Source organism: Silurus aristotelis (assembly GCF_946808225.1).
Source record: "Silurus aristotelis genome assembly, chromosome: 2".
Taxonomy (NCBI): Eukaryota; Metazoa; Chordata; class Actinopteri; order Siluriformes; family Siluridae; genus Silurus; species Silurus aristotelis.
In genome coordinates this window covers 9,562,897-9,573,417 of record NC_139575.1, presented here as the reverse complement: position 1 = coordinate 9,573,417, position 10,521 = coordinate 9,562,897, and the positions used below count along the sequence as shown (strand labels likewise).

Here is a 10,521-nt window from a genome sequence, read left to right as displayed (position 1 = left end):
GTATGGTATGTCCTTTTTAAACATTACATTCCACATTTAGTCCCACTTTGCTCTTATAATTCCCTCCACTCTTCTGTTAAGATGTTTCATGAGATATTGGAATGTGTTTGTGTACATTTGTGTTCATCAGCCTCAAGGGTGTTAGTAAAGAGTCTGGTACTGATGTAGATGATGTGAAGAGGCCTGGAGTGCAGTCTGTGTTCCAATTCATCCCAAAGGTGTTCAGTAAAGGGTTAAGATCAGAGCTTTATATCAGGCCACTCGAGATCCTTCTCTCCAAACCATGTAAAACAGATCTTCACGGAGCTCGCTTCGTGCACAGGAACAATGCCACAATGCCATGCCGCATGCCATGCTGAAACAGGTTTGGGTTTCCAAGTTCAAGTGAACGCAAAATTGTATTATAGCGCATCCAAAGACGTCCTGTACAATTGTGAGCCTCCAGCGTTATTGTAAGAGTTTGAAAACCGACCACATATGGCAAGAAAGGTCAGGTGTCCAAATACTTTTGTCCATATAGTGTACATCCTCATAAAGATCGAAGGTTGAAATCCTACTCTTAGTTTGTTTTAAACTGAATCTCAAATATGTAGTGAGTACAAACCTAAATGCTTTCAACGTGTGTTGCTTGATAATGTTAAAAAAAAATGTAATCTTAAATTACTTTTCAATTACCAAAACGTCCTCTTTCTGCTTTAGACAGCAACATAATATTAACTTACTGTGATTTATTCAATGCAACGTCATAGTATAGGACAGGACTAGATTATGAAAACTGCTATTACTATTTTTCAACAAATGTTTGGATCAAGGGAGGAATGAATGCATGTCAAAAAGGGAGGAATGTGGGAAAGAGAAAAAAGGAAGGATGGAAGGAAGGATGGAAGAGAAATTAGGATAGGAAGAAAAGAAAGTGTAGGGAGGTAGTAAGGAAGTAAGTGAGACAAGAAGGCAAAAATGAATCTTAACAGAAAGAAAGAAAGAAAGAAAGAAAGAAAGAAAGAAAGAAAGAAAGAAAGAAAGAAAGAAAGAAAGAAAGAAAGAAAGAAAGAAAGAAAGAAAGAAAGAAAGAAGAAATGGATAAAATAAGGACGGAAGAAAGGAAGGACTAACTGATTTTATTTTTACTTGAGTCATCTTGTGTAAGAGCGTTTCCTACTCTGACCCTGCTCTAGTTATTATTCAACATCACTGTTTCCTGCAGCAGAACTGTAAAAACATCAGGTGTCAGTTTTGCCAACAAAAAGGTCCTGAAGCATTTTGTACACAAGCACAAGCTTCTTATATCCTCCAAACAGCTTTCTATATCCATGCTTCCATATACACGCTTCAACATCTGCATGACTGGGCTTTAAATGTCAACTCTAACTATGTCTGTGTATTAATCTGGGTTTAAGAGGGTTTCTGTGTTTATGTGTGTGTGTCACTCCATGTGTAATAATGTGTAAACAACACTGCATGCTCTAAACACATAAAAAAGAATTCTTTCCAGCAGAAACATCAAATCCATGCTTGCATTTCACTATAAACACCAGACAGTTATTATGAGACATTAGATGAGTGATTTGTATCAATGATCATGCCATTTATCCAGAGGCGATGTAGTAGTGAAAAACTTCATCGCAACAGGGTTGAGCTACGGCTTTAATTCAGAAAAATAGAAACTAAATGAAAAGTCTTTCCTACCACACCCACACCATTGAATAAAAAAATAAAATAAATAAATAAATAAAAACATTGCTCAATGAACAAAAAAAATAATCTAGAAACCACTTTATCAATAAATAAATGTTTTTGCAAAACACATATCGTGTAGTATTTTTCCTTTGGTGTTAAAAACAAGAACATGTCAATCTGTTTGATTACATTAACCCATAATATGGGATTTCATCAAAATATGGTGGAATTAATGCTGCATATCAAAATCACATCTGGAATATAGAGAAAATGCATTTTTAAATTAACAGACATGAAGGACAGGTATAAAATTCATTGAAATCCATGGAATCATAAACTAAACAGGCTTTAGTTTCTCTTTCAGAGTTTCTTAGACATCCTGTCACGTAATAAGGAGGACACGAATGCGAGTGCTACAGCTACAGTATGTTGTTAAGTTGTTTGACTTCTGATCGGAGTTCAAATCTTGAGTCGTTTTAGATAGGGGGCGTCTGCCAAATGCAATAAATGGAAATGGAAATGGAAGGTGGAAACATACGAATCACAGACACTAACAAGACAACCATGACCTTAGCATTAGCGTGTGGAATACAATCAACAACAACAGCCACATAGGACAAAACATGAGACAATCAGTGCAGCACAAGGTGGGATGAACAATACATACTGGTGCTTATTATCTGTGAATGAGAATAATATGCAATATCATGTGACATGTCAGGATTATGATTATACTCTATGGTTGTTGTTTCTAGATCTTTGTTTCACTTTCTAGGTTTTGATTGTTGTTTCCTTGTCACTTGTATGTGTGTTTATCTTGAATATTTGCACCAAATTAAATTATTAAATGGAAACATGAGAACAGAAAAGACTAATCATGGGATTAAACAAAAAGGCTTAGGGCAATAAGGACGTATGAGGGACGCAACCACAGAAACATTAATCGCATACTACACATGACATGGATTCTCTTACATGATCTCATTTATATAACTGAGCAGCTTTGTGATTAGGGGCCTTGCTTAGGGGCCCAGGAGAGGAGTAGTGTACGACATACAATTAAAAGACAGCGGAGTGATCCCGGGGAAAGATCTCATTCAGTTTTGTCTGTATCTTACCCGGAATGGCTGTATTTAAATATCGGCTCCAAGTAGGCTTGAGCCAGAAATCTGCCACTGGCCTGAGCAGCTCCTCCACTCTGAGTAACTTTGCTGAGGTGACAGGTCAGATAGACCAAGAGCTGGTGGTTAGACTGTGGCATGCTGGGAGAGTCCAGGATCCTCTTTAGCTGCTGACCACATTCCTCCAAACTTGCTATTTCTATATAAAAACAAAAGACATACAATAGGTTAGACATTCATTACTCAATCACAGAAAGGAAGAAAGAAAGTGAAAAAAGCAAGAAAGCAAGAAAGCAAGAAAGAAAGAAAGAAAGAAAGTAGGAAAGAAAGAAAGAAAGAAAGAAAGAAAGAAAGAAAGAAAGAAAGAAAGAAAGAAAGAAAGGAAGAAAGGAAGAAAGAAAAAGACAGGTGTGATGAATTGAATTTGTAGCTGGACATAAGAAAAACATTTATTAGAGAGAATTACAGGAGCCATTCCTGTTACCTACATTCCCAAAAGCAAGCCAGTATGTGTTCTGATGACTCTACACTGCCCCTAGATGTGGTGTGAATCCATGTGTACAAGTGCTATGACAGGAAAAATGATGATTTTCACATCTCTGGTGTCTGAGGTGGCCATGTACTGTATGTAGCATGGTAAAGGGACAGGCTATCAGAAAAAAATGCCTTTTTTCCCCAGTACTCACACATATGAAATATGTCTAGCCATTAGCTACTGTATGGACTGAGAAAAATAATTAATGTTACTCTGTCATTATACCCATCTATCAACGACATTATATATCTCCACACTGGCAATATAGTGTTAGCCTAGCCAGTGCTACTACTAGCCTATTGTCTGCTGTGACACTGGGGAATAAGGCTCTGATTTAAAGCACCCCCTATGTATTAATTTGCAATGTCCAGATGAGCTTTCCCACACTGAAACAGGGCAACATCTGTGCACAAAAAAAAAAGGAGGAGGTGCAGACCTGCATTTCAAAATTAGGCCAGTGATTCAACGTAATGACTCTCCCATGCAAAAGCGGTGTATTGAACATGTGGCTGAGCTATAAAGGCACAATCTGCTCATCCATCAGCGTTGAGTGATAATCATCGTGCAATCCCCAAGAGCAAGAACAATGAATGATACCTTCTAATGTACCTATTAGACATTCAAAAGTGTTGAAATCGCTAGAATTGACAATTGTATTATACATACTTAGGGTTGTATATTTCGGGTAGACAGCATCGCTTTTAGCGCACGCTCTGTAAATCCTAGCCATCACAAAGCTCTCAGAGGAAGCAAAGACAAATGTCTAAATGGTGCTAGTGCACACCAGGCTCACACGAACACACTCTTAACCCCTTGCCAATTACATTTCCACAATGAATTATGAGCATCATTACGACGTGGCTGGTTAAGGCACCTCAGCAATGGTGCTTATGTAAGATAAGTGTCCTGGGGTCAAAGGTAATGAGCAGCAGGGGGTGGGAAAATCAAATGATGAATGTTTGACAGCCGGCCAGCCCAAATGTGCACAAAAAATGTGGGTCAGCACTTTGACCTTGGCCTACAACCCTGGCCTGAGATCAGTGACACAGACCTGGACTTGTGCTGTCTGTGCACCACTGTCAGATTTCACCCTTGCTCATGAAATGCATATGCATATCACTAGCTGTTTAAAGAAGAATAGCCCCCTCCACCCCTCGAATCCAAGCCTGCTAGTCATGATCAATGGAGGCGTTCAATAAAGGCCAGGGCCACGGGAACTTAGCTGAGTCCATCTGGACTCAGCGAGAAACATGTCGGGAGTAGGGCAGACCAGAAAACCAGCTTTGACATTCCTGAAAAGGGACACAGCAGCCCCCAGTGAGCCAGATGGGCACTGGGGCTTTACACTTACACACTCTGACAGATAACAGCAAAAGATACCTTTAAGATTAGCCTTAACCGGGCTTTGAGTTGAACCCCAGTCAAGAACACTTAATGGCAATTAGCAGCACATCTGCTGGGAACGACGCTAAATCTATAAAGCCATCGTGGACCGTTTAATTGCAAAGGTTCCTGTGACTCACTTTGCCGAGATGGATACACTCCGTTTCTGAAAGCAGATAAATAGCTTAATTGCTCCTGCAAACGTTATTAGAGCACAAGAGCAACTTGGGTTAAAAGAAATCAGCAGATTGATAATGGCAGACGAGTGACAATATCATTCTGGTGGATTCACAGTCTATCCTGACAACACTGGGTACAAGGCGGGAAAACTCACGGCACATGGCCTTCAAAGGCCACCGTACATGCATACACGTACAGTGTTCACACCATTTTCTATTAAAGGTGTTTAATCTAGAGCAGTGGTCCCCAACACCCGGGTCGCGGACCGGCACCGGTCCGTAGGTCAATTTGCTCCCGGGCAGCACAGAAAGAATACATAACTTACCGTATTTTTCATAATAATTTATTAATTTTTCCTGGTTTTTTCCCGGTTTCACAAACTTCAAGCCAAAAAACTGAACCCCATAACATTGAGCTGAGCTGCACGGCTTCCGGAGAAAAAACTTCCATCGGGTGATTTTTAAACGCACGACGATGCCAAAAGATAAACTCCCGAAAGAAATAGTTGTGAAAGGAAGGAGAAAGACAGTGAACAATGACTTTCTTGGTAGGCTACTGTTTAGATACAAGCCGTTGTAACGCGTTGAGTCTGGGTGAAGGGAGAGCTCACTTCTGGCATGCTATTCCCAAAATACCGCTATGCTCCTAAAGGAAGCGCAACATATTTCACCCGTTAAACAGTGTGTAATGTGTCTTTCGTTAAAACCTGTGTAAAGTACATTAGTGTAGACAGGTGCGGCTTATTTATGTTAAAAATATAAATATTTGTAAAATTCAGTGGGTGCGGCTTATATATGGGTGCGCTTTATAGTCCGTAAATTACGGTACATTATTGTACAGAATAATTATTCTGAACGATGTTTTATTTTGGAAAATTACCAGATTATCATATCCATTACAGAGCAAAAAAAAAAATCAATTATATAAAAATATTTCAAAGGGAAATAAAAAAAAAATCGCACCTGGAAACTTATGCACTGATTGGGTGGGAAAACAAATGTTAAATTCACATTGAAAGTTGTTTAATTTGGGTTTACTGTCGGAATCTGCAGTTGTGCCTTTATAACAGGACTTTTTTATGAGCTAGTGTTTTTTTTTTTTTTTTTCTTGTTATTGCACTTTAATTTGTAAAGGTGTTCCTTTAAAAAATAAACTAATTTGAGATTTATTTATTTGAGATCTTTGAACCAAACTAGAATCCCCAACCCTGCTGGAAACGTTTAAGAATTGAAGTAAATTTTAAGTGAGCTACTTTTTACTTTCACCTGAGTAGATTTTTAGACCAGGAACTTTACTTGTACTTAAGTAAAATTTCATTGAAGTAACAGTACTTATTACTCTTTCCACCTCTGGTTTTTAGTTATTAACCCTGTCACGCAGTTTACTTGTGTTTCTTTTTAAAAGAAATTGACACGTTCTATTATTATAAACAAATTATTATAGTATAACCTAAAATAAGTCACACTTATTACTCATCTCAATCCATTTCACCACCATTTATTACTAATATTTTATCATATACTGTTTACTATTTACTGTTTGTTTACAAATTCTCTCTTGTTTATAGTTCTTTATAGTCCTCTTTTGCACATTACTGTATAATCAGAGTATACAATAAGTTACTGGTCAGCGCTATTTTGCGTTTTGTGTATCTTTCCCACACTGTCTTGTGTTGTCTGTCTGCACTGTTTTGTGTCTGCACTGTTTTTTGTCTGCACTGTTTTTTGTCTGCACAGTTTGCACTGGGTTGCACATGATGCACTTTATGTGGCAAGGACACTTGGTCCTTGCTCTGTGATCTGTTATGTAGCTTTATAGCACCAGGGTTCTGGAGGAACGTTGTCTCATTTCACTGTGTACTGCATCAGCTATATATGGTTAAAATGACAATAAAAGCTTCTTGACTTGACTTAAGTGACTGTTGGGTTTCTGTATATCGAACACTGTGACTCTGTTTAGTGTTGGTAAGCAGGGTGATGGGAAATGGAAGTGGTGTGAGCCACCTGCTGGGAAAGCAAAGAGTTAATCTACATGTTCTAAATAGAGAATATACAGTATTCTCTATTTATTTATAGCAACATTTTATGTTGTGAAATATCCAATCAAGTAAGTTTTTGTTATAAGTTTCAGACGCTATAAACCTTCCTTTTGGAAGATTCTCTTTCTGGAAGAATCTTCACTTGTTGCTAAGGAATTGTAAAATATCTCTGTGCTGAAGACCCTCCTGTGCAGTGAAACTTTAAGCGGGACTGCGGGGCGTCAGGATTAAGACATGAACTACATTTCTCATAGGCCACTGCACACCACAGGACCATGTCACATGTCTGCGCACCCGATTCATTTTTATACTAATTATCAATTGTGTATAGAACTTGACCCTTCACTTCACTCTTTGTCTGTCGGATATAGTTTTATGCTTGGTTTCGCTCTTGTTATGCATTGACTTCTGCTTCCCAATGTGACATCTTACACTGGAGACTCCTTAAAAATGCATTCCTACATAATATATTAGAACATATTAGAATGAATGAACTAATATAAATGTGGGACTGAATTACAGGCAGCAATAAAATCAGAGTTGCAGGTAAAACTTAAATCAACACCAAGCCGAGAATCAAGAACGTGACATTAAAATATAAAGAAACATGGTACCATCAATTTTTCCTGGGCATAATTATTAAGAGAAAAATTAAGATCTAGGGCATGAGGCATTGCTGCAAGAGAGAACAGCACTTACATAATTCAGCTTGCGTGTCCCAGATAAATCAGGTCATGCTCAGGATCAGATAAGGATACGGGAGTAGGTAGACAGTGTGTGTATGTGTGTGTGTGTGTTCTAGTCAGCATCAGTGGCAGTAATTTAGAATGAGGTTAGATATAAATGCTGGTATCTCACCCCGAAGCATAACTCACACACAAGGGTTTCTGAAAGGAGATGTTTATTTACTAGGGATGTGCATCTCCATAACTGAGGTCGATGCACAGCCAACTATACGATAGGCTAAAAATACATAAGAAGCAGCTACCGATGCGATACGATTCCCCCCTAATACAATGCAATTTCGATTTGATTCATCACAATGCGATTCAACGCAATGAAAAAAAAAAAATAATGATGGCATGTAATTAAATATGGTACAGATCTTCTAATGCATGGCCCCTTACACAAACAGGCCTTTAAATTGCAAAAAAAAAGTAAAAAGATCAAATAAAACCAGATGTTCTTTTCCTGTTCTTATCTCCAAGAAAATGCAGCTCTACCTCTGCCATGTTAATCTGTATTCTATGTGACTCTCAGGACATGCCTCGGTCTCTGTAGTTTCGTGCTCTACATAGAAAATATTGGTCACAAATTATCGGTCACTTACTATATAATAAAAGTATAGCGCATCTACTAATAAATACATCTAAATATATTATTTGTTACACATGCAAATATGTTAAAAATGATACAAATGCCAATTCCAATCCCATGCACACTTTTTAAACTGCATCACATTGTTAGCTTTTATGTCGATGCACCAATGTGAAGTATTTACCTCTCTGAAAGGATTCTCCAGTGTCTCCAGTGTTTGTAAATGTGATAGGGAAGGTTTTGTTTTGAGGTTTATGATGCAAGAAAGCCTACATGATGTAAGGCTTCTTTTTTTTTTCTTTTTTTTACATTTCTAACTATTTTTACATAATTGATGCTTGTTTTGGAGATGTTCTCTACCATTCAGTAAACAGACCAAATGAACAGTGGCTAGTTATAGTGAAAATTATTCACTTTCCTGAACACCCTCTGTACCAGCTCACTCAGAGAGGATATATCCTCACAAGGGTTTCATACCACTGCTATCCTGATGACACTTCACTCATCCTCACCTTTCCTCCCTCAGATACTCGTTTTCTGCTCAGCTTTCAGCGTGTCTGGCTGACATCTCGTCATGGATGGCAGCTCACCAGCTGAAACGAAATCCCAGCAAGCCTGAGCTGCACTAAATCCCTGGGGATGCACCCACATATCATGATTTTGTGATCTTGGGAAAACTCAGATCTCACCATCTGTCACTGTACACACCCTTGGGGTAACCATGGACAACTATTCTTCTCACCTCAGATTACAAATCCTGACTTGATCATGCAGGAATCTCCTGTACAATATCAGAAAGAGCCATCTATTTCTAACACAACGACAACTCAGGCGCATTACTTTCATTTCGATGCTGGATACTGGAAGCTACTTGATCCTGGAAGACCTACCTCCTATCCACCTTCCAAACCTTAAAGCTGTCTTCAACCTCCCAAAGTCCTTTCACACCACTCGACTGATACAATCCCTCTACTTCAGTGGCTTCCTGCTTCAGATTCAAAACACTGATTCTTGCCTGTAAAGCCCTAAGCAGACCAACACCGACCAACCTCAAAGAACTTATCACACCCTGCTCTTCGGATCCTTAAGCACTGATCGACAGGACGCACCATCTTTTAGGATGTACATCAATGTTCTTCTCTTTCCTGGCACCTAGGTTGAGCAACATACTTTCCTGGCCATCTGAACAGCTGAGTCACTTGCTGTCTTAAAAAAAGATTAAAACCATCCTCTTCACCAAGTACTTGAATTATCACTTACTTGATTCTTATTCGTTACAGACTGGCTGTCAGGCCCCACTAATGCACAACTCCAACCACCATGGCTTTCAAGGCCATAATGGAGTCCAGTTTCTATCGATGCAGTAATCTTGTCCATTCTCGTACTGATTAAACACTCCCATTTCCAATTATACCCAAACTCAATATTTCTCCATATAAGAACCTTCATTCATTTAGGTTGAATGTGAACGTGTACGCTCAATTTTATTCACTGTTTCATTCAGCTTGTGCTTCCTACTCTGTTGTGACCTGTTTTTTTTTTTTTTTATCTCTTCCTGCTTTGTTTTGTTTAATGAATGACATTTAGCATTTTTTGGAATATATAAAAATTTTGACCTGCCAATTCTACAAATACATTATCAATCCACTGTGGAGCATCCTTACCTACTACACTAGAGCAGGTAGTAAATCTGCTTTAATCATGAGATACACTAGATACATACTGCTGTATAGTAGTTTGTCAGGACAGGCCGGCTTACCCTGAGCAGTGTAGACCAGCTCACTGTAGAGCACAGATGGAATGATGGGACATGGCAGCTCCTGCAGGTAAGCCCTGAGAGTATCAGCCAACACAGCCAAGTCGTACTGCTCATACTCCACTGCAGCGGGGTCTGAGAGGGGGGAGGACACAAAGACAAGGGGAGAGAGAACGACAAAGAACGAGGACGATAGTTAACTATAGGCTTATTCCTGACACTCTTTTCATTATTCATTTTCAAAGAACAGAAGTCCACTTCAAATAATCACTTCTTCCTCTGAGCAGGTTTGCTTGATTATTTCTTGTGGCATTTCTTTTTTTTTTTTATACGGAGCAAAGAGAAGCAACTCTGAGTGGAAGATTGCTAGTCAATATATCACTGCTTCGGATAATGGCACTTCAACTGAGTGCAATTATACAGTAGGAATTGCAAAAGGCCTTGATTGGACTAAAATTATAAAGGCATATTGATGTATTGAGGAGGAAGAAAGGAGCTTGGCTGTTGTCTTGTA

At 38.8% G+C, this 10,521-nt stretch overlaps 1 protein-coding gene across 3 annotated transcripts in view; it reads right to left on the bottom strand.

Moving 5' to 3' along the window:
* The window catches only part of pik3r3b (phosphoinositide-3-kinase, regulatory subunit 3b (gamma)), a 214,834-nt gene that overhangs the window by 112,482 nt on the left and 91,831 nt on the right, over window positions 1–10,521 (bottom strand). For all 3 annotated transcript variants that reach the window (XM_083566979.1, XM_083566978.1, XM_083566980.1), the window contains exons 5-6: window positions 10,011–10,142; window positions 2,796–2,997 (exon numbers count right to left, since the gene is read on the bottom strand). In XM_083566979.1, coding sequence (XP_083423105.1) covers window positions 2,796–2,997; window positions 10,011–10,142 — 334 coding nt within the window. The remainder of the gene's footprint in view (window positions 1–2,795; window positions 2,998–10,010; window positions 10,143–10,521) is intronic.